The 25,844-nt window shown below is 37.4% G+C and overlaps 1 protein-coding gene across 1 annotated transcript; it reads left to right on the forward strand.

Annotated features, from left to right (window-relative positions):
• Positions 1 to 5,180: 5,180 nt before the first annotated feature.
• LOC107816874 (uncharacterized) lies at positions 5,181 to 16,115 on the forward strand. The gene is made up of 8 exons (XM_075233520.1): positions 5,181 to 5,389; positions 9,254 to 9,371; positions 9,963 to 10,244; positions 12,392 to 13,043; positions 13,126 to 13,325; positions 13,413 to 13,657; positions 13,873 to 14,757; positions 15,354 to 16,115. Exons 3-7 carry the CDS (start codon positions 9,976 to 9,978, stop codon positions 14,661 to 14,663), a joined length of 2,157 nt encoding a protein of 718 aa, XP_075089621.1. The 5' UTR covers positions 5,181 to 5,389; positions 9,254 to 9,371; positions 9,963 to 9,975; the 3' UTR covers positions 14,664 to 14,757; positions 15,354 to 16,115.
• Positions 16,116 to 25,844: the final 9,729 nt, after the last annotated feature.

Genomic DNA, 25,844 nt, shown 5'->3' on the forward strand with positions numbered 1-25,844 from the left:
GCCCGGGGGTCCACGACCTCGGCCTTCATCTCCAAAAGGTCGGACTCGAGCCTTGCAATCCTGCTCGTTTGAACCGAGATGTTTTCGCAGACATTCCAGAGCTGTACCTTGAGGGAAGAAACCTTGGCCAAAGCATTCTTCTTGGCCACAATATGGGCATCTATCTGAGCCTTTAGCTCGTTACACTCATGCTTGGCCTGGCCAACCTCGCCCCAAAGGTATTCCAGATCCTCTATCATGCTCTGCAACTGAAGTATCAAAATATTAGTCTCCGAGGATAGAAAAGGAAGCATGCATTCCCTCGGAGCAAAGGCTACCTGTTTCTCAAGGTGGCTTTCGTAGTTCAGGCTTCGATTTTCCTCGTACCGAAGGTGACTCAATTCTTTTCCCTTTTTATCACAAAGAAGCCCGAGGGATTTCTCCCCATCCAAGGCTTTCCTCAACCTGGCTTCACAGCGGAGCAGCTCGGACTTGAGCTTGTCAAAGGCCTATAAAAAGAAGCTCAATGAGAAAATGAAAATGTGAAATCAAAAACTAATAAAGTCAACCAAAGCTCACCACAGAACAAAGTCGCTGAGCCTCCTCAAAGGTTGAGCGCGCATCTGATGGCCTGGTCTCATTGGCCCTAGTAGAACCGCTCTCAATAGGAATATGATTGTTCGAGACCTCGCTTGAGTTAGGCAGCCCCTGATCTCGAACACCCCTCGAAGTACCTTCGATGGGAAAAGAAGACGGCGGCAGTAAATCCTTGTCCATCGAAGTACCTTCGACGGGAAGAGAAGACAGCGGCAAAGGAGGAACCATTTTTCTAAGGCCAGAAGCCTCGGGTGCTATAGGCTCAGCCGAGACATCTTCTCTGGGCCTCTGGGTAGGACTTGTCTCGCTATGAGCACCTTCGCCCTACGAGGGTTCCTTCCGTTTGTTATTATTCCTCGGTCCCGAAGCTGACGATCCTTCCTCTTATCCGAGGGGGCACGATATCAACTTAGAAAATTCCCCAATGCCTGCGAAGACGGAGTTAGCACACATAAAAGAAAGTATGTTTCAAAAAAAAGCAAACCACATAGCATGTACCGTGGTGTTTTGCCTCCCATCTACTCTTGGACAGATCTCGCCACTTACGCTCATCATAGGTCGAGCGGGCTACCAGCTTCCAAGCCTAATCCGTTAGGTCGGGGACCTCGTATGGCATCCACGAGACTGCTGCAAAAAAGAAAGGGAAAGCGTCTTTATAGAATCCGTCTCCATCGTGGGCAGAAATGATAAAAACACAAGTGTACCCCTTACGTGTGACATTCCATTTCTCAGGAAACAACAGGAACTCCACGGGGATAATATCGATATTCCTTTCTCGGACGAATCGATTCATCCACCCTCGATCCCCATCTTCTTCATTATCGACAACAAAGGGCCTGGTGGATCGGCATCGCAAAGTTATCAGGCCTCGGTGATGAAAGGGCCGATATAGCCTAATGAGATGGATAAGGGTGAACTCAAGCCCGACTTCCTCCGCAAAGAACCTCATCATCAATACTACCCTCTAGAACGACGGGTGAACCTGTGCCAGGGTAGCCCGATATCTTCGACAGAAGTCGAGCACAACTTTATCAAAAGGGCCCGACGTAAAGGGGTATATGTATACATTCAGAAACCCCTCTACATGAGCCATGATGCTCTCTTCAAGGGAATGTACCTGCAATACCACCTATTCTCCCCATCTGCAGTCTCTCCTCACTACCTCGAGCTATTCCTCTCCTATTGATGAAATGAACCTCGATGCATACTCCCAATGGCCTTGAACATTGGGAGGCCTCTCTAATGTAAAGTCCCTCTTTGAGATAAAGCCTCTCGGGGTTAGCTCACCGGACGCCGGCGGCATACCACCAACCGAGCGGGAGGCGGAGGCGAAACTCTCCTCTTCTAGGTGAACAAGTTTGGGCGTGCCAGCCATAAATGTGGTGGAACAATAGAAAGGAAATGAGGACTTAGGCGAAAGCTTTGAATTAAAGAGGTAAAAGAGCTGAAGCAAGGAAGAAGAACTCTATGAAAAGGGATAGCTACTCAAAATAGCGGAATCCTCAAAAAAGAAGGAAACAAACTCATATATAGAGCAAGCGGCGACTGTCCGCCTACCCTAAAGGCCAATTCCGACTAGGTTATTATCACTTTCGGGGAGATGTACCCGCGGGATCACCTCGATCATTTCATGACTGTGTCATATGATTAATGTTGTCGTACAATGTTCGAGGTATCTAAGACCCCCGCATCAACCTAGCTTCGAGATGGCACCCGATCTCGAGGATCTCTGCTACCATGACTATAGGCTCTAAGGAGCCATCAATATCAATCAAGGCCTCGAGATGGTGCCCGACCTCGAGGATTTTTGTCAAAGTGAATATAAGCTATGAGGATCTGTCGATACCAATTTAGCCTCGAGATGGTGCCCGATCTCGAGGACCTTTTGATACTACAAAATGGGCTCCAAAAGGGGGGTCAACCTAGCCTCGAGATGGTGCCCGATCTCGAGGATCTCCATTACTATAACTATGAGCTCTAAGAAGCTATCCATATAAACCTAAGCCTCGAGATGGTACCCGATCTCGAGGATCTCCGCTATTACAAATGCCGGTCATTCACCCGCTTTTTTGGCCCTAGGGCTACCTGAGACCAAGCCAATTCTCACTCGAGAGTTATTAATAAAGCCTCAGGGCTATCTTCGCCTTCAGGTTAATTTAAACGCTCTCTCCGTTACTATAGCCCAAGGGGCCATCCAAGTTCGAGTGTATTCTCGTTCAGGGACTATTTGAAAAGGCTCGAGGGCTGTCTTTATTTTCAGGTGACCAAGCAACTCTGTCTCTCGAGAACTATCAACGGGGCCTAAAAGGCTAAGTTTTGTTCTAAAATTCGAGACCTAACTCTCACTCAATTCGAAGTCGGAGGTTCTGGCGGCCTAAGTTTGTATCAAGTCAATCCGGACTTAGTCCGAGGAACGACAAAGGGTTTCAAGGAATATCATATTAACCAATCAAAGAACCAAGGGAATACCTACGCTCGGGCCCAGTATTCAGACCGATCGGTAAAGTCACATGCTTAGATTCCTTACAAACACAAACAAAGGGAAATCCAGCACAAATCAAAAACAAATTGAAGAAACATTTTTGTATTAATAAACGATGATTACAAAAGCCCACGAGGAGTCCTTACACATAAACAAAGAAGAAAAAAATAACAGCTAAAAGTCTAATCTACTCTCAGAGGTACATCCTCAGAAGCAATATCTACGAGAACAATTTCCTCGGGGACCCTATTTCGATCTTCCAAACGACGTCTTCGAGAATCTCCTCCGAAGCAGAAAAAGATGAGGAAAAGGTTGTAGCCTATCAAAGAGCAAAAGCTTTCAACAGACGGGGAAAATTGTGGCTTGGTGAAAAATTTGGCAAGTATGGGTCTCGCCAGCACTACTATTGGGAAGCCACTTCTTGAGACATTGCACCGGTGTGGGATGCAAAAGTAAGTAGACGGCACCACCTCACTCCATGGAAAGCAAAAGGAGTGAAGCACCATACCAGGTTTAAGTTAAGGGAGATGAGCATCACTTCATGGTCCACATATCCTCTAATACGGGGATAATTCGAAGCCCCCCCATTATTTCGGACCACCATCACCACCACCACCAACAACAACAAACCAGTATGATCCCACTCAGTGGGGAAAAGCTTTGAAAAGTAGCCATGGCATAACTGGCGAGATAGCTGCCGCGTGACCTTACGGTCACGGGCTTGAAACATGAAAAATGGAGTTGGATGAGGATGAAGAGAAGAAAAGAGTTAAAGGTTGTAGAAGAATGGCTGGGTGGAATTTTGGTTCAAGTAACCTTCCATTTATAGAAAGACAACATCGTAACAGACGGCGCAATCAGCGCCTTTGGGAAACGTACCGACTGGCGCAATCAATGCATTTTGGGAAACGGATCGGCGACGATATTATCGCTTTTGGGAAAATAAATCGGCGATACATTAAATGCTTCTGGAAAGATGAACCGATGGGACGTCTCAGTTATCACAAAAACTTACATCATAAGCAGGATGTCATCATGAGAGGCTCAAGGAGGTCGCTGTCAAAATCGTTTCTTATCATTTTACTATAAGAAACGCGGGGACTATTTGTATAAGGCTAAAATTGAAGAGCCCAATTTTATGATCATTATTATATCCCATAGCCCGTCTTCAGAAAGCCCGAGGCCAAGTTTGAGGCTCGACCCCGAGGGTTCCCTATGCTCGACCTCGGGGCAGAGCAAATCGGTGGCTATGATGAACGAGTGGGAGATTCCCAAAGCGAGTGATTGAAGCTGACCAAGTCCATAAGAACAGTACAAGCCCGTACCGTGACATTAAATGGTTGTACCAGCCGTATCTTTGTAATAAATGCATATGTACTATGTTGGAATTCCCCCTCCTATATAAAGGGGACCTTTGTTATTTTTTGCACAGATGATATTGCACACAACATTCAATACAAGAACATTCTCTGCTCTCTAACTTAAACACATTCTCCCTTGATTCTATTACTTACATTTATTGTGTTCCATTAATTGTTCTTCATTTATTGCTCATTATTGATCATAAAGAGCTCAGATCAAAGCTCTTAGAATTGTTAGTCATTCATCGTCCGTTCACAGCCTAACACTCAGCTCGACCTCGAGGCCCCGATTCTCAGCCGCTCGGTTTGCTTATCACATTGCCTTCAAGCTCTTATCATATTTTCTAATCTCACACTTAGCATCTACTGCCTAACAACTAGCATAAAAATAAATTACATATTTTTAGAACCACAAAATCAAATCTAATTGTAATTACCATTTTCAAGGTAAACAGATTTATTATACTTAACTAGAATTTATCCATTATCATTTATTTAATAAATTTAACAAAAAGGTTTAACACTTTTTGGTCAAACAAGATTAGTTAATCTACTTTTTATATGGGATAGCTAATACTATTATTTTGGTGTAAAATTTATTCCGAGATAATATAAATAACCAAATATGAAATAAATACAAAATCAAATTCTATCTCAAAATTAATATCCATATGCCCTTAACCAAACAACCCCTAATTGCTAAAAATCCATTAAAAGGGGCCGTGGACGATGTCGTGTCGTTCGACGATTACTCCTACTAGTAATTAAACTGAAAGCTAAAAAAACAAATTAAAAAAAAATATTGAAAAGGGAAGGAACAAAATCAAAACCTTCTCCACAACTCTGCCGCTGCGCCTTCATCTCCTATTACTCCTTCCCCACGCAAAAAACTCTCATATATTTTTTAGTCTTTGGCACTCTTCCTTTGTCTCCTTTTTGACTCCATAAGCACAGGAATTTCTCTTCTGAGGTCAGTAAAGCAATCTTCAACTGTAAATATCTTTTTCTTTTTTTTATATAACATTTATTTTTGTTCTAAACTCTGCTTAATAAGTTAGTTTTGCAAACCCAGGATGTTACAGAGGCTTTATGTAGCTGATTTGAACTAATTTTTTGGTTGAGGTGTAATTTTTATTCATTGAATGTTATTTTGTTGTTCTGATTTTTAGTTTGCTCTGTTTTTGCTTGTGTGCTAAAACAAAATGTTCCTAGTGTTGCACTGAACATTTTATGTGACAGTTACTTGTTCTTTCTGTTCCAATTTTTAAAATTTATTTCTTTTTCTTTTCACCTTTTGTTTTTTCTTTCAGTTTTACTAGTCATAAATTTTTGGGTGAGGTGGAGGCAGATATGTTTTTACCTATTTTTTCGCTCTTATTTATTGAAGGCCTAGCCCTAAGAAAAAAAATTGCTTGGTATTGGAATGAAATGGTCTTTGATAGAGCGGAATGGATTAGAAGACTCATATAGAAGAAGCAGGGGCGAAGCCAGGAATTTCGCAGAGGGTGCTCAATAATGTACATGTATGAAAAGTAATTTTGAGCTATATACACAACATGATATTTCGACCAAGGGTTTTCAACTGATCACTTTGTATGTGGTTATGCCACTTTGAGAAGGGGAACCTTGGTGCAACAATAAAAATTTCCGATATGTGAGCATGTCTTCAATGATTTAAGCCGCGGAAATAACCTCTCGTAGAAATGCAAGGTAAAGTTGTATACATAAGAAGCAGTATTGGCCGACCCTTTCACAGACCTCGTGCATAAGCGGAACTTAGTGCACCGGGCTGCGCTTTGTAGCGGACCTTAGCTAATTTAGGATTGAGGATAGTTGATTGATTTAGTTTGGATCAGGGAAAGGAAGGGGAAAGGAGAAGTAGAGGTTGAGAAACATGGAAAGTTTTCGTACTGTGTCTTCAATTTAAAGACAGTGACGAGTGACGGCCTCCATGAATGCGAAAAATCAAAATGTCAAATATGTGTGGAATCTAAGTATGTTAAACATCCTTATAAGTCGGTTGAAAGGAATTCAAATCCTTTAGACTTAATTCACACAGATATTTGTGACATGAAGTCAATACCATCTCGCGGTGGAAAGAAGTATTTCATAACTTTTATTGACGATAGTACTCGATATTGCTATGTTTACTTACTTAATAGTAAAGATGAAGTAATAGACGCATTCAAGCAATACAAAAATGAAGTTGAAACGCAACTTAACAAGAAAATCAAAATGATAAGAAGTGATAGGGGTGGTGAATATGAATCTCCTTTTGAACAAATATGTTTAGAATATGGAATTATTCATCAAACAACAGCCCCTTACACGCCCCAATCCAATGGGATTGCGGAAAGAAAGAATCGTTCATTAAAGGAGATGATGAACGCATTGTTGATAAGTTCTGGTTTTCCACAGAACTTGTGGGGGGAAGCCGTTCTTACGGCCAGCCGAATACTAAATCGAGTACCCCATAGTAAAACACAATCCATTCCATATGAAAAATGGAAAGGAAGGAAGCCCAACTTGAATTATTTTAAAGTGTGGGGGTGTTTGGCAAAAGTGCAAGTTCCTAAACCCAAAAGGGTAAAAATAGGACCGAAAACAGTTGATTGTGTTTTCATAGGATATACAACTAATAGTAAAGCATATCAATTTCTGGTTCATAAATCAGAAAATCCCGACATTCATAATAATACGGTTGTAGAATCAGATAATGATGAGTTCTTTGAAAATATATATCCGTATAAAAAGGAATGCGAGTCGATTGGTGAAATATCTAAACGACCTCGGGAAGAAACAAAAGAAAGTACATTTAATCAGGGGGATCCAAGACGTAGTAAACGTCAAAGAACGTCTACTTCGTTTGGACCAGATTTTGTGACTTTCTTATTGGAAAATGAGCCTCGAACATTTAAAGAAGCTATGTCTTCTTCGGAATCATTGTTCTGGAAAGAGGCAGTCAATAGTGAAATAGAATCCATATTGAACAACCATACATGAGAATTGGTTGATCTTCCTCCTGGAAATAAACCTTTGGGTTCTAAATGGATTTTTAAGAGAAAAATGAAAGATGATGGCACTATTAGCTGTGTTTTAGGAGCTAAAATTTTAGGTTTCTAAAAATTTATTCCTCTCTAATGTCAGAACTGCTCTGGATATCATTTGTTATTGATGGTTTGCCAATATTTCGGAGGAATTAAAATGTTGCTGTAATGCCAAAGCTGTAATCAATCTTCCGGCTTGAGCTGCCTTTTTATGGAGATCATACATTCTTAGTGCCTATGAGTTGTCCAAATACATGTCTTTATATTTAACTTTCTCTGATGCGGTGATGTTTGTGCTTGCTGTTACCTAGCCTTTATCATACACCTTAGCGATGATTTTACAGTCTTTTGGTACTTACTTAAAGTGTAATAGGCTATAAAGGAATCAGCTTCATATTAAGGAGGAGTAGGTGTGACATTGCCGGCAGGGTTGTTGTCAACTCTTAACAAGTATTCCATATAATGTTAGTGTTTTTCCTTCCAATTGCTAGTGTAAGTATGCTCATGGAAATAGAATTTGGAATAAATACATGAAGTCATACGAAATGCAAGTAAATGAAATTTCCTCCATGCAAGATCTTTTGTTTACAAGGTTGATTATTGGTTCATATCTATTTGCAACTTGATCCTAAAAAAAGTTTATTCCTAAGATTAATTGTTAAGTAATAGGAGATAAAAATGCAAATTTTGAACTTGACAAGGAGTAAATAAGAAGGGGGCTTTGGTTCGAGTAAAGGTAGTACAATGATATGTGTTATAGGTGCACATCATGAGCTCAAGTCTTACTGGTATTTAAGTTGAGAAGGATAGAGGGACATACCCATTATCCACCAAGTTTCGAAGCTGAAATACAACAAAATTCACGGTTATCAAATAAACTAAGATTGGCCAAAGTTGTGATTTTCTTTTGCATTATGAATTTAGAAAGTAATGGACACCAGAGTCTTGTGAAAGATAAACCAGATCCATCTCACCTTCCTCTTAGGGGTTGATTTTGGTTGACTATTTCAATAGTTTACATGGTTTAGGAGTAGTTTCCTCCATGCAAGATCTTTTGTTTACAAGGTTGATTATTGGTTCATATCTATTTGCAACTTGATCCTAAAAAAAGTTTATTCCTAAGATTAATTGTTAAGTAATAGGAGATAAAAATGCAAATTTTGAACTTGACAAGGAGTAAATAAGAAGGGGGCTTTGGTTCGAGTAAAGGTAGTACAATGATATGTGTTGTAGGTGCATATCACGAGTTCAAGTCTTACTGGTGAATCAAGTTAGGTATTTAAGTTGAGAAGGATAGAGGGACATACCCATTATCCACCAAGTTTCGAAGCTGAAATACAACAAAATTCACGGTTATAAAAAAAACTAAGATTGGCCAAAGTTGTGATTTTCTTTTGCATTATGAATTTAGAAAGTAATGGGCTTGTGAAAGATAAATCAGATCCATCTCACCTTCCTCTTAGGGGTTGATTTTGGTTGATTATTTCAATAGTTTACAAGGTTTAGGAGTAGTTTCCTCCATGCAAGATCTGTTGTTTGCCTGATATGGTGGCTGGTTTGGGTCACTAAGATTATGCTTTTCAGGAAAAATTTAGGTCAACCATAGCTTTGATCACAAGGTAGGTATAACAGAGTTCTTTTGCAATTGGATTAGTTTTTTGACGGACAGTGGTGCATGTCATGCATGAGGGGTGACCTATCTGTGTATGAATTTTCTTCATTAATTACTTAAAAAGCAGCTCATCATATCTGAGACCTAATATTGATATTTCTGCTGTTTTATGCAGGGTAATTCAAGTTTAAATTACGGTTTCCTCTTTCAGCGTTATGTGTTCGAGACCTTTAGTGAAATGGGCCTCCAACTTCCTTCAACAAGTGGAACTATAATATTATTTTCATCATCATGTAAGAATTATGTAAACTGAGGCAGCTTCCACTTGTTGTCCTAGTGATATCCTTGCTTTGTCTTCATTGTCTCCAACTTCCACCATCAAGATCTCCAAACAGCCCAACATACTCGTTTATATTTTAATTTTTGATAAAGCGAATCCATTTGTTAAAGCCAAATCAAGATTTACATTCACCTCTATCTATTGGTCACTTCTCATGATCTTCTTATTATATACTTTGGGTAGAGGATGCTATTTCCGTATTTCGTCTTATGTTTGTTTACCGTTATGATTTCTCACCAATTATGTTGTATTTACCTTTTAGCCAATCCTAAATGGTTTGGGTATGAGGCATAGATTGAAATGTTGTCTTCGCCTTTTCTAATCCCTGGCAATTATTGTATCGGGTGCTTTCAAAATGAAAATGCATGTAGTTGCCTTATTTAAAAAAATTAAAATTAAAATGCATGTAGATTATGTGGTCCAATGGAGGCAGCTAAACTTATTATCTTTGCACAATTGATTTCCTTCTCAAAGTTGATTATCTGTTGCTAGTTTGATTGTAAACAATAGGCCGCCTTAGTAACATACCTTACTAAATGTTCAGAATATTTTAGAAGATGGAGATAGTTGAGTCCATTCTGAACCTTCCCGTGCAAGATCCACCTGGTGAAGACTTCTCAGCATCTGATTTGAGTTGGACCAAGGTCGGAAATGTAGAACGTTATGATGATGTTGCCCTTATTCTTTATGATCGAGTTGATGCATTTATCATTGGAGAGTGTTGTAACGTGGAATTCCCAACAAGGTTTCACATTGAGAGGGGAAGGAAAAGAAGCAGAGGCAGCTTAAAGGATTATAAGCATGATGACTATTTGGAGTACAGGCTGTAAGTGCTTCAACAATTTCAGGATATATCATTTGCTATCTTCTACTCTTTTTTTTTTTTTTTGGAAATGAATAATGTGGAGGGTCTGCGTACACACTACCCTCCCGAGACCCCGCTTTGTGGTTTACTGGGTCGTTGTTGTTGTTGTTGTTGTATTGAATAATGTGGAGGGTCATGCTGACCTCTTTCTTTGTTCTACTAGTTTTAAACTATGTGTTCATGAGAACATTTTGTTATTTGATCCCTTGGTGGATTAATTTAGGTATGAACTTCTGAACTAATGGACTTCTGGATGGAGAGTTCTTTGTAAATATTTGACTCTTGGAGGAGAGCGCATGGAGAATCAAGGACGTAGAACTTTCCTGTTTTTGGACAAAACAAAAAATGAACTTAAATGGCTAACTATGAGGATTTTGCTTAATTTAAACGCGATTCATGATGGAGGATGAAGCAATGTTCAGTCTTTCTAAGTAATTTTTGAGTGTACTAGTAAATTTAAGCTTCTTAAGTTTACTTTATGTAACAAAGTTTTATGTCCAATTTATTTTGGTAAATTCTCAATGTCTTGTAATTAGTTTAAAGGTCATATCACAATCCTGTGTCAGCCATTCATGTATTTAGACATCGTTGGGGTCGAAGCTTAATAACCTTGTCTATGTCTAATCAAAGATAGCTCAAAAAGTTGTCATTTTTTTAATCTAGTTGGAGTCCAGTATTGAAAGTGGATTGCTACTGCCTCGAAAAAGCTGTTGTTGGTCTTGATTTTTTGTGGATGTAAGGTGTGATTGACCTTTACCAAGGGTAAAGCATTCTCTCTTATTCCTCCACTTATCTTTCTTCTCGCCTCCACCTCCACATCTAGAGGAAACTGGATTTAGTTCTTCCATGTGATGATCTTAGGCCTTGGATATAGACTCCTTGAGGTTTACAGGGATTCTGGATGATATGATCTCATCCTTGAGGTTTCTTGATTAAAAAAATAAGAAAAATATTTTCTACTCTGAAGGCCTCAGTAAATAGCAATTTCGTGACTTCTATGGAGCTAAGAAAGGAGCTGCATTAGCTCAATTTAGCATCACATCACTTGCTTAACCAATTAGTTTTTAACTGTATAAAATGGAAATAGGTAATGACTGGAAAGGCTTCTGGAATTTACTCAGAATCCTAAAATACTCCCAACCTTTTCCAGACCTTTGATATCTCTATTTTTTTCATCCTTTTCAGCAGATTTGAGCTCTACTTTTTTCCCCCGTTTTTATAAGGGAGCTCTTCAGTTCTTCTACAACCTCGAGTATGGGTCACTTCTCTTTCTTTACTTGTTTGTGGCTTCCTGAGCATTACTACCATTATGGTAAGGAAGAGAATTGATTAAAATTCCTCGGTCACCACTATATTCCCTGGAATACTTTCGGCCGGATATGTTACCAACACTTGATTTCTAAAGTCAAGCTAGATTTGATCAAAGTCATCTTAGGACTAAATTTTGGTGGCAAAGAACAAAGTACATAACATGTACATAAGAAGGTTTCTAACTTTCAAGTAACACATAAAAATAAAAGTATATCAGACATCCTTTTTAGTGAAATCCAATTTGACTTTTTATGGACAAAAATCATGGGACTAAGGGAGTAACAACTAGTTGTAGCTGTTTGAAAAGTCATGAACTTTAGATAATAGTAAGGGTCGACTCTTATTACAGACTATTGCAGAATAGAGCCTTGAGGGCCTCTTTGATAACTTTTGGTATAATACGAATCAGTGTTGTTAAAGGCTGCGTTAAAGCACAGTTAAGCCCTGAAGCCCGGTGAATGCAGGCTGTGCACTTTGCCTCGCTTAATTAGCACTTTAGTGTAGACGTCAAGGTGCTAAGGCATGTGCACCTTTACCGATAGATTCTGTCTTTAAGGGCACAACAACATATATATAGCTTAATTATCGTTTCCGTTCTTTTGTCCAAATAATTATTCTTGGTGTTTATAGTTACATTTTCTTGCATTACATTTCTATTTTTTATTTTTTTCTATATTTGTGCTTTTCTTAGCTAAAGCCCCTTTGGTGCTTTTTGCTTTTGACTACACTGATATGAATTTGTAAGGTAAAATTGTTTACAAGTTTCTCCTTCATATCTTGATATGCTGTTATTTCAGGTATTGGTGTTCCTTCGGCCCTGAAAATTATGGAGAAGGTGGCGATATTTTACCAAGCCGACGATATCGGCTTAACACTCGAAACCGAGCTGCTAGACCCCAGTCCATGAGGGGCTGCACTTGCCATTTCATAGTGAAGCGCTTGTATAACCGTCCATCTCTTGCACTTATTATATATAACAACAGGCGTCATGTTAACAAGTCCGGTTCTTTATGCCATGGGCCGCTTGATAGAGATGCTATTGGCCCTGGTGCAAAAAAGATTCCATATGTTTGCAATGAGATTCAACAACAAACTATGTCTATGATCTATCTTGGCATCCCTGAGAAGAATGTTTTGGAGAAACATATTGAGGGTATTCAACGTTATTGTGGTTCTGATGCGAAAGTGAATAGCCTTGCTGCTCAGTATGTCCACAAACTTGGCATGATTATCAAAAGATCTACTCATGAATTGGATCTAGATGATCAAGCTAGCATAAGATTGTGGGTCGAGCGGAATAAGAAATCTATTTTCTTTTATCAGGATACATCGGAACATGATCCATTCATCTTAGGTATCCAAACTGACTGGCAGTTACAACAAATGATTCGTTTTGGACATCGTAGTCTAATAGCAGTTGATTCAACATTTGGTATAAAGAAACTAAAGGTAATGAAGCATGGTGTCTCTTCCTTTTAACCTTGACAACATCTCACATAGTTCTAATTTCTTAATCTACGTAATTTTGCAGTATCCTTTGTGCACACTTCTTGTGTTTGATTCAAGACAGCATGCCCTTCCTGTTGCTTGGGTCGTCACCCGCACAATTGCCAAGCCTGACGTGAGTAAATGGATGAAAGCTCTTCATGATCGTGTCCGTGCTGTCGATCCAACATGGAAGGTCAATGGTGTCCTAATCGACGATGCTGCAGCAGAAATTGACCCCATAAGGTGAAATTCTTGTGGTCTACTATTTCTCTATGTCAAGTTCATCACATAGTTCTATAACAGATTTACTTGATCTTGATGTCTTTTCAGGGAGATATTTTCATGTCCAGTTCTATTTTCACTTTGGCGTATTCGTAGATCGTGGTTGCGAAATATCATCAAGAAATGTAGTAATGTTGAAGTTCAAAGAGAGATATTTAAGCGTCTAGGTGAAACAGTGTACAGCATTTGGGATGGAAGTGATCCTTTTGTTGCTTTAGAAGAACTTTCTCAAGATTTTGTTGATCAAACGGCCTTCTTGCAATATTTCAAAGCCACTTGGGTGCCTAAATTTGGTTAGATCATCTCTCTGGTTTGTTATCTGGTTTTTTCACCTTGCAAAAAATTCTGTTTCAAAGAAAGAAGAAAAAGAACATCTAAGCTATCATACACAAAATAAATAAATTAGATCGAATCAATATAACGTTACTATATTTAAAGTATTTTTTTTGGAATCTTTTTCTATCTTTTTCCTGTATTTCCCTGTAATTTTTATATTTTCATAATACAGAAATGTGGCTTACTACAATGAGAACGTTACCTCTTGCGAGCCAGGAAGCATCTGGTGCAATAGAAGCATATCATGTCAAGTTGAAAGTCAGACTATATGATGATTCACATCTTGGGGCACTCCAGAGAGTTGATTGGTTAGTTCACAAATTGACAACTGAGTTACACTCCAGTTACTGGCTTGACCGATATGCAGATGAAAGTGATTCTTTCCAAAATGTGAAGGAGGAGTATATTGCTACCACATCCTGGCATCGAGCTCTGCAAATTCCTGATGATTCTGTGACCTTGGATAACAAGGATAACTCCTTCGCAAAAGTTTTGAGCCAGAAAGACAACAGTAAAACACACCTAGTTTGGAATCCTGGATCAGAATTTGCCCATTGTGATTGTGAATGGTCAATGCAAGGAAATATGTGCAAGCATATTATTAAAGTCAATATGATAAGTGGGAAACTTCAATCATGTCGACCTTCTATGTCATTTCAATCATTTAATGAGGTTCTAGTGAGTCTAACGAGAAAACCGGTGGATGATTCAATGGCACTGGATCTGTCAACAGCATGGACACACCAGATGCTTGATCAAATTCGGAAGCTAGTTGAGCTAAACCAGTCTCATGATATTGGCACCATAGTAAATAATATGCCTGTGAGATGGGTCGCTAAAAAGGGCAGAACATCTGTTGGCAGACCATCAGCTATTGCTCTCCCCTCCAGCGCCAACAACAGTTTAATTTGTTCAACTGCTAAAAAGAATCGAAAGAGGAAGAGATTATCAAGATTACGATGATCTCTTGTGGAGGACAGAAATATCTCTGCGGGAACTATGCATTGGTGCTGTTCTTGGTCCACCATGCAGCTATCAGCCCTAGCTGCTTCATTTGGTAATGGCTATTCTGCCCTTTATGTTTCCATTCATGACTGGGGGCTTGATTTGGTTTTATTATAACCAGCATAATGTTGCCACCATATGTTGACTTGATGGATGCTATATTATCCAACATATCAAACTTCTGACTCAACTTTAAAGAATTTAGAACTCTGATCTGTTGGAAGAAATCAATTGAATAAGGAATTATGAACTACTGATTACTTGTTTGGCATGATATTTTTCAAAAAGATTCTATATCCTTTAGTCCTCAAAATTTTACTTTTCATTAAATGGTATGGTTTGTGTATTAAGTGAAAGATTCTATATTCTCACATCCAGTCTCCTTCAATATAATAGTAACAGTTTTACCAGTTAAAGGAATCTGAAAGAAAAATAGCCCCTGAATTTTCTTGCATTTTTTCTGATTTATGAAAAAATTGTTGAATGAGTAGTTAATCAGCAGCTATCATGTCCTTTTCTTTTTGATACTTCCAACGGCTTGTTGCTACTAGTTCGTGTTCTACACTTTCCTTTCACCATTTGCTGTTAGTGAAACCAATCCTGTGTTCTTGATATCAGAATCTATCTTATTTGTCATTCTTTGTGTAGGCTGACCAGACGGAAAGAAATACATCGTTGATTCATTATGTTCAGAGGCTGCTCTAACTTTCCGCTCTCTTCAGCTGGTGCTCAACAATCACTAGATGCATTTGATGCTTGGATTTTTTATAGCCGAGCGAGTTCCATGAAAAGTCCAGATACTGTTCACGGGGTACTGAATTATCCTTGTTGGGAACAAATGGAGCAGTCACACAAGAAGCATCAATAGACTCGAAGCATATACGGTACCAATCAGAAACTGCCAGGATTCTCTCCTTTTTGTCTTTGGATGTCCTTGTATGCCTTTTATTTACAATTCAAGCATACAAACTGACCGCTAGAATAATTTTTTCATGATACAATGTACATAAGTTGTATATGGATTTTTCCATGATTCAGTTGAGGAAACAGCAGGTCTAATTAGGTGAGCACATTGATTTAGACAACTTTTTCTTGGTTTTATCAATTTCCTGTCTGGATTGATTGTCTGTAAGCAGCCTCTTGTAGAAATGTATGGTAAGACTGCGTACAGTAGACCCTGGTGGTCCGGTCTTCCCCTAACCCTGCGCATAGCGAGAGCTTAGTGCACCTGACTGGCCTTTTATTGGATTGTCTATAAGTGGAAAGTCATGAAGCTTTTGTTTGGTAATATAGATGAGTATGCTAGCAGTACAATTGCATCGAGGATTGTATAATGTAATGACATAGCTGTGTCGCTATCGTCTGCCAGTGGAGTCTATTAATTTGAGAAGAAAGCAGTTGGCAACTTTCACATTGTTTTGTACCCTTACTTCTATGGCATAGCATTGTACCATAAGCTGTAGCTAACACTTGCAGCAAGCAGCAGGTGTTGGTTAAGCAGCCAAAGGTTGCAGGACTACTTCCGTGTTTGGAGTATGAAGGTCAAAGTACTTTAATTTTGACAGCAAATTTGTATATTTATTCTGCAATTATTTCAATTAGGATTTCAACTTTATAAAACATTGTTCTAATTTAACATATTGTAACAAGGTGTCTGCTTTATTTTTTAGGTTACTTGTAGTTATTTTTTAGCTGATTTGATAGTATAAAAATTCTTTACCATAGTCAGTCTATGAAAGTGAAACCGTTTTAAATATATTTAGTTTGGGAACATATTATTTTTTTAAAGTTTTTTTTCGGTGAAATTTCGGCGGTACTTTTAGCAGGAGAGAATATTTTCTCCAAGAAATATATTCTTCCAAAAGGGGAAAAACTCGTTGCTTGTAGGCTCTGTTTTAAAAGGCAAAATTGGAACTCGCCCGTGGCTCGCCCTGGGGCGGAGTACTCGTAAAACGTCCCTGGGCTTATGTGTGGGCTTAGTTTCGTGAGACTTACGGTTCAGCTGTCGGGACTTACGCCCTGAACACACCCAATGCCCAGCACTAGGCTTGCCTATTAGAACTTTATACAATTGCGTGTAACTACCTGGTAAATCCTCAATTTTTTTTAATAAATTGTTGACTATTGAAAATTATTTCTTTCTTAATTATAATCATTAAGTTGAGAGTATTTTATGTCATAATTAAAAGTACGTTATCCACTAAGTAAAATTTTCATTTAAAAAGTATTTATTTATTAACTTTTGTTATGTCTTTATTATATAATAGTCCATAATTTTTTATAATTATTTTTTTAAATATTATTTTTTTTCACATTTACGAGATACAATACTTATTAATTTAATAACTTAGTATTAGATAGTAACTATTTACAAATAATTAGTTATCATAGTATAGTATGGTGAATTATGTGTCACTTTATTAACTTGTTGAAACTTAAAAAAAATGATGCTAGAGAACCATATTTAAATTGGTAATTATGTTTTTATATAAATTCTCATTCAAATAGAAAGCATATTAAATAAAAGGAGTATTTAAAAAAATATCAAATTATAATATCGAAATTCTTTCAAGATTCATTACTCCTTAAGAAATACATATAAAATTTCGTATCGAATACATTTCTTGATGTTTGAATTGTAACGATGTTGCAGCTAATTTGCATATTATGATATATGTCATACTTTTCGCATTATTCATAGTTGAATTATAATTTATAAACATTTTAAATAGATTATTTGTCATAATTTTGTAATTTTAATGTAATTTTTATAATTACTTTTTATTTTATACTATCTTAAAATTCTTGAAATTAGTAAAATTTAAAGATCCGTGGGACTTACGTCCCATATCTCAGGGCTTACGCCTCGCCTCGTCAGAGGTAAAACGCCTCGCCTCACGCCCCCACCTTTTAAAACATTGCTTGTAGGTAAAAATAGTTTCTTTTATAATTATCTCAACTCTTACTACGTATTATTTACCAATTACTTCAATAAACATCATGTTACCCTTTACTTAACAACATGGTCAACTATATTGTATAGTATTCTTTGTACTTATCATATGTCATTTACTTTTATACCCAATCAAAAATTAGAAAAATATCCATTAAATAACTTCTCTTAGTGAAATATTTTCACAAAAAAAAGAAAAAACATCTTTTGAAAGACATTTTCCTCCATACATAATGTATAGGAATACTTTATTCAGCTCTCTCTACATGGGAGCAAGTTTTAATTTGGCTTTCGCCCAATGTTGGAAGGTGTAGTGAAAGAGTTTTAGTTGCGTCAAAAGTTTGTACCCTTTCAGCGTAATATAAATCCCACTTGGGGATTTTTTTCCTAACTATATTATATATGAAACCTTATTATCCTAAATGTGCATAGTTTGTTAATTACCCGTCCAGTCCACACTTTAACTACAATTTATATACCATTCGACTATTAGGCATTAAAAGGGCAGAATATTCCCTAAAAACACGCTAAAATTAAGGAAAGAATCTTGGTGTTAATTGATTCTACATTAAATTCAAGTTTTAAAAGGGAAAGGAGATTTCTCATCTGCGTATTTTTCTCCAAAACTACAATTCAAATTCTCGAAACAAAAAAGAACGAACAATTCAAATTTTCGAGTTTCTTCATCTTCATCTTCATCTTCATTTGTTCTTCCATATATTTTCCACCATTGATAGCCATTAAAAAGCTTGAAAGCTTTGAATTCAAATTTGGGTTTTCAAAAATCATTATTTGTTTGGATTGGGTGTTGTTGTAAATAATTCGGAATATGTTTAGGAGTTTATATCTCAATTTTAAGGGGTTTTGGTGAAGATTAGACTTGGTTTTGACTGAATTTCAGATTGAAACTCGAAGAAGAAGAAGAAGAAGAAGAAGAAGACATATTTCCAGAAATTGTAGATAAATTGTAGAATTGTAGATCAATTGTAGATAAATTGTAGATTGGGAAGACTAAAACTTCTACAAATCTTCTACAATTATGTCGAAAATGCCAATTATGCTACAATTGAAATGGGAATTGGGATATTAAAATTCAATGTATCCAGTTTGTAGATATCTACAAATTTTCTACAAAAAATCTACAAAGAAACTACAAATCAGTTTACGTATGTATAAAGCAGTATCGTTTTGAAGGGTATCTACAAAATTACTACATTTATAGTACAATTACACTACAATCTATGTTGAAAAAAAATGTTGACTACAAAATTTTCTCTTTATCTACAAAATTTCTACAAATAAACTACAAATCAATTTTTCCAGGATTGATGAAGAACAAAACAGCAGAAGATGCAGAAGATGGGCCACCGGAGTTGCTCTTTATTCATGGTGGCCATACAAGTAAAATTTCTAACTTCTCATGGAACCCATGTGAAGACTGGGTCGTCGCTAGTGTTGCTGAAGACAATATACTACAAATCTGACAGATGGCGGAAAACATCTACCACGATGAAGATGATATACTCAATGGGTCTCATCTCTGTATTTTTTGAGAAGAAGAAGGAATGGAGAAGAGAAAGAAATGGGAGGGGGGAAACGAATATGGTCAGATCTTAGGAATTAAGGGGAGAGAGAAACGTGAGATATATGGATACCTTTAATTAAGGAGTAAAAACTGCCCATTAATTAGACTCTTAATTAAGTATGGTATATGATTGGTAATTTGGTATACGGGTTTGTAATTAAATCAAACCTTAAACATTGAGGGTAATAAGATTTCATATATGGTATAAATAGGTAAAAATTCCTATATATATGGTATAGACAGGTTACCATCAGACTTTGGTATGCAGGGGCGGATATATCTTATCCTTAGTGAGTAAATATATATGTATAAATAACAAGAAAACTAAAAATATTGGGTACAAATTTAAATAATAACACGTTTATTATTATCGTAATTTCTTCATTTATTGCCTTCTTTAAATATTGACACAAATTATTAAAAATATCTGCATACACCATTGTTGATATGTAACAATTACTAATTAAGATGGTCAGTGAATTGAAGTTAGTTGCCAATTATAAAGACCATTTATATCATTTTCTTGATATTTGGACTTACAAGTTAACGAATCACTGGTTTTCTGGCAGGTCTAAAATATAGTACGCCGTACTTTTTAGTTGTTTTATGCCATAAATATATTATTTTAAGAGGGGAACGGAATTAGACTGCGGATTCTAGGACTTGGCGAAATTTCCTCAAAATCGTCCTACACTACAAGAGTCCGGAACCTTAATATTATTTTTTTGGACTCAAATTACGTTAATAGGTGTTTAAAAAAAAATACATTTCTGTATATAGCGTGCAAAAACAAGACGCTATACATTAACGGTAACGTCTTCCGTTAAGGTATAGCGTCTTTTATTTGCACGCTATACATATAGCGCCCAAAAAAAACGCTATACCCTGTATATGGACCTACCAATAAGTGAACTGACAAACACAATAATTTAAATGTGTATAGCGTATATTTAAAGAACGCTATATGGCCGAAAAATTCCATTTCCCGGGCTAGCCATTTCCTATATAAAGTGGTTAGGATTTTAGGAAAATTCATTCACATAAAATTCTAACTCCCGTTCAATTTAATTTTGTTGTTAAATTCTGATTTTTTTGTAATGTCTGAAGAGCGCAGAATAAGAGTTTCATTATATTGGGGGAGGGGGGTGAGGTTGTGATGGAGAATAACTCTGTGAGGTATAGTTTATCTCCACAGGGTCATGTTAAATTACCACTTACAATAGAGTACGACAATTTGATATCGTTGTTATGCAAAAAAATGGGTGTGAGGAAACGTTCAGTGATACTTAAAGTAACCGGAAGATATCTGTATTCCGTCACTCCGCAAGGGGCTGCTTTTTACTCGGAGTTAAACATTTACGATGATGAAACTTTGAGGGATTTTATGAGGACTCCGGATGAATACCGGAAATATCTTGTAATAAATATGTTGGATATGTACGTTAAGGTCGAAGACGTTCCAAACAATGAGGTTGTCGGACAGGTTCCGGATAACCCCCAGTCATCGGATGGCTATTCTGGAGGAATTTTTGCCGGACAAGTTCCGGATGAAAGAGTTTTCCTTGATTTAAACTTATCCCCGCCTGCTTTACATAATTCACAAGACGAGTGGTAAGCTTCAATTTTACTTTGTGTTACGATGTACATTTTTGTTGTATTGAATTTGTATTAACGCTCATATATTTAACAGGGGGTACAAGCCGGATATGAATTTTACAAATTATGAACCCAAGCATAGTTTTGGTGTGTTGGATCATGGTGGTCCATCCGGGAGCCATCACCTAAATGAAAATGTTCATCATGGAATTTCATCACATTACGACTTGTAAGTGAAGTGATACGGCTATATGGAAAGTATTTATTAAATTCAGCATTTTATTATTTTGTTGTTTGTGCAGTGAAAACGAGCAAGTTGAACCAAATGTACTCACTCAATTGCCCGAAGATGACGTATTAAATCGGGATCTGGCAGATGCACAAAGTGAGGAAGAAAATAGTGATTACGACAACAATGCTGATGAATCTGGAGACGAGACACCCTTTCTTCGTGAGGATGGTGATGAGGAGGATGAGAAGGAAGGACCTGATTTGACGAGAGAGTATACTCCACCCCCTAGACGAAGAGTGTACGAGTCCCAAGTATCGTTTCATTCAAGAGAAATTCCTTACCTTGATAACTTGACAAGCATGCCGGATGTGGAAGCTCTCACAAGGGATTTTGATGAAATTCGGACATCAATGTGGGATGAGTGTAGACCAACGGTGCTGGCAAAGGGCATACTTTTTCCTGATAAAGCGCGCCTAAGCAGGGCTTGTAAAATGCATAACAGAAAAGAGTGTCGTGAGATGACGGTATGAGAGTCAAGTCTAGTTGTATACAAGGTTGTTTGTTGCAGGTGGTTTTGGCCATGTCATTGGATGTTGCGTGCGAGCAAGAAGAAGACAGTCTGTGGAAAGTGGGTAAATACAATCCCACCCACACATGCGAAATGGACACATTCAACGGGAATCACTTCAACTTGGATATTGACTTGATTTCTCTTGTTCTTATTCCACACATCGAAGGGTCCATAAGGTATAAAATCAAAGAATGCATTACGGCAGTCCACCAGGAACATGGCCATACCATTACTAAAAGAAAGGCATATCTCGGGCGCAAACGAGCGTTTGAAATATTCTATGGTAACTGGGATAAGTCATTTGCAGATCTGCCTAGGTACATGGCTGCACTGCAGCAGTTTAACCCTGGGACGGTTGTTGAATGGAAGCTTGAGCAGATTCCAGGTAAACCAGAATATACATTCAATTACGTGTTCTGGGCGTTTAAACCAGCAATTGATGGTTTTTCGCATTGTCGGTCCGTAATATCCATAGACGGCACTCATGTCTATGGAAAGTACGATATCAAGCTGTTGATAGCCGTGGCAGTAGATGCTAATGGACAAATATTTCCTCCAGCTTTTGCTATTTGTGCCAATGAAAGACAAGAGACGTGGACGTTGTTTTTCAACCACTTGAAAGAGCACGTTGTCAAACAGCGTTCCGGTATTTGTCTAATATCTGATCGGCACGGTGGTATCTTAAGTTCTGTGGAGAACTTGCCTGCATGGCAAGAACCTTATGCCTACCATCGTTACTGTGTTAGGCACCTTAAAGCCAATTTCCAGAAGGCATATCCCAACAAGGATCTGCATGATTTGATGTGGATGGCAGCAACAGACCACCAACAACATAAATTCCGGAGGCACATGGAATATATCAAGCAAGAAGACAAGGCAACCTATCGTTGGTTAATGCAACATGACCCTGAAAAGTGGACTTTGCATGTGGATGGTGGCAGACGATGGGGAACTCTGACTACAAATGTGTCAAAGTCTTTCAACTGGTTATTGAAGTCGGCAAGAGAATTGCTTGTCACAGCCATGGTGTGGATGTTGTTCAAGCAGATGACGGAGAGGTTTGTTGAAAGGTCTGCAGCTGCAACGTCATTGATGGAAAGGGGTGTTGAATTTATGCCAGTGCCGATGCAGAGATTTGGGAAATACAGACGGCGAGCACATTGGCATTCACTTTTGCAGTATGATAACGAAAGAAATATTTTTGAAGTTCGCAGCGCTATCCATCAAAATCGGGGTAATAATGTACATACTATAAATGAATCTACAAGGTTATGCTCTTGTGGAAAATGGTCCATCTATCACATGCCTTGCTCACATGCCATCAAGTGCTTTCAACAAGTTGGTTTAGGTGTAACCAACTATGTTGATCAACACTATAGTGTTACGAAGTTCCTAAACACATATAGTGGGCAGTTGCAGCCAGTGGGTGCTGAGCATTATTGGCCTCCTGAACCATTTAAAATGGTGTGTAACAAGTCCTATTTGCGTCGAATATAGGTGAAGAAGAGAACGCGTATACAGAACCAAATGGATGTTAGTGATACCATTTATGCGCGCATATGTGGTATATGCTCGCAAACAGGACACGACCGTCGAAAATGTCCTTTGGGTGGCAACAGTAATCAAGTTCGGGGTGGGTGTTCTTATATTGTGCCTAACTATCAATGAGTTTGTGTTGTAATATTTAGTTGTTTTGTTTATGTTGCAAGATTTATAAAATAAAATTACGTTTGTTAATTATGAGTTGAATTTCTCCATTTCAGTTTTTTAATGATAATAAAAAAATTATATATTCGGAAGAACTGGAAACAACATTGAACGTTCATAAATCTGATTAATTTATGACTGTGTGTTGTCTTGTCGATCTGATTAATTTATGACTATGTGTTGTCTTGTCGATTTGAAAAAGCTGCCCAACTGACATAAAGTTGTTTCGTACCCATTAGAACATTTAACATGTAAATACTACGTTATGTCTATATATAGCACGGTTAAATACTACGTTATATGTGTGTGTGTTGTCTTGTCGATCTGACATAAAGCTGTTTCGTACCCGTCAGAACATTTAACACGCTCGTGGAGAACTCTGTGCCTCAGAAAATCCCATTGGCCGTCCACTCTCCTAGCGCGGAGAGTCTAGGATAGTAACTCTCCCTCCCATATATGGGTGGACCTATGATCGCCCTGAAGCACTAATAGCTCACGAGAGTAAGGGCCGGGATGTATAGGCGCGTCCATGTCGCCAACTGTAAATTAAACAACATTAATTGTATGTTTATTATTTAATTGTGCAAAGTATATATAACAATTGGGTTCCAGGCTCGATATTTGAGGTCCAGTAGCACCAACTTATCATGATTATTTATGTGTGTCAAATTTAATTTTTTGATAATTTAATGTGTGTTTGTTTTATAATTTTGAGTATTTAATTGTCAAAGTATATATAACAATTGGGTTCCAGGCTCGATATTTGAGGCCCTGTAGCACCAACTTATCGTGATTATTTATGTGTGTCAAATTCAATATTTCGATAATTTTGTGTGTATTTGTTTTATAATTTTGAGTATTTAATTGTGCAAAGTATATATAACAATTGGGTTCCAGCCTCGATATTTGAGGCTCAGTAGCACCAACTTATCATGATTATTTATGAGTGTCAAATTCAATTTTTTGATAATTTTGTGTGTGTTTGTTTTATAATTTTGAGTATTTAATTTTACAAAGTATATATAACAATCTACCATTATAAGAAATACTTAAACTACAAGGATTCTACGCTAAAATACTATACATTTTATTACGCTAACATACTAGTTTCGCAAATAAAATACAAAACGACTTGGAAACACTAATATCTAAATTCGGATATTAACATAAAAAATTAAATCTCAATTTTACATTTTTTTAAGAACACTAATATCTAAGTTCGGATAAATATAACATACTAGTTTCGCAAATAAAACACAAAACGACATGAAAACACATTCAATAGCCAGTGATATACATTATTATACAAGTTTGGACATAAAATAAATCGAAATACTTCGATGTAGTGAGTGTTTTGTGTGAAAATTTGAAGATGAAGGAGTTAAACCACAACAATACAATGCTCTACTATGATGTGGGACCTATGTTCTTAACCTTTTGTGTGACGGGAGGGGCCCACAATTTTTTTTTAATAACGGCAGTGGGTGGGAGGGACCAGAAAGGGTTTTAAAAAAATGGGGAAAGGGTGGTCGGGGAAGAAGACAAAGGGCAATATTTAAATTGGGGTATAGCGTATGAAAAGAAAACGCTATATATAGCGTAGAATAACAAGACGCTATATGTGAAAGTCAAATCGTCAGACCATATAGCGTGCAAATAAAAGACGATATACCTTAACGGCAGACGTTACCGTTAATGTATAGCGTTTTGTTTTTGCACGTTATATATAGAAATGTATTTTTTTTAAACACCTATTAACGTAATTTGAGTCCAAAAAAATAATATTTAGGTTCCGGACTCTACACTACAATGCTATTTAATGTTAGTAATGATTTATTGTTTATTTAATATTATATATATTGCACAAATATATGCGTGAAATTAATTTTTTAAACAATAAAGTAAATTAAAAATAGATATTTAAATGGGAGATGATATGCTAAAAATGGAGAATAGAAACTAGAAAGTACTAGCAGATATGCATCAGATGCGGAGCTAGGATTTCAACTTTATGGGTTCTGGAGTTTAAACAACAATTTTACTGAGTTCGACCGAACCAGCATACGGGCGTCTAGCTTCGCCCCTACATGGATGTGTTGTGGTGGCGTCGATGTGGTTTGTGGAGTGGCTGGTGGTGGCAGTTTGTGGAGCGGTTGATAGTGGCAGTTGTGGACGTGCAGAAGTGATGCCAGAATTTTAACTTTATGGATTTCAGAACAATAACTTCAACTGTTAATGATCACGCCCAACTATGCCTTATAAAAAGGACTAAGCGATCGTTGCAAATATAATCCGGTTTACAAGTCCGGAGTCGAATCCCACAGAGAACTAAGGCTTAGCTATAGTTGTTCACTATCACCAAGAATACACGCTTGAACAATTCCTAACTTATAGATATTAAGATTCTTGTGTTTAACTAACTAACTAACAAACTAAAATAATAAATTAACACTAAAGATACTACAGGTTGGAGAAAAGATTAAGGAGGTCTAGAG

This window comes from Nicotiana tabacum, chromosome 16 (genome assembly GCF_000715075.1).
Source record: "Nicotiana tabacum cultivar K326 chromosome 16, ASM71507v2, whole genome shotgun sequence".
NCBI classification, from domain to species: domain Eukaryota; kingdom Viridiplantae; phylum Streptophyta; class Magnoliopsida; order Solanales; family Solanaceae; genus Nicotiana; species Nicotiana tabacum.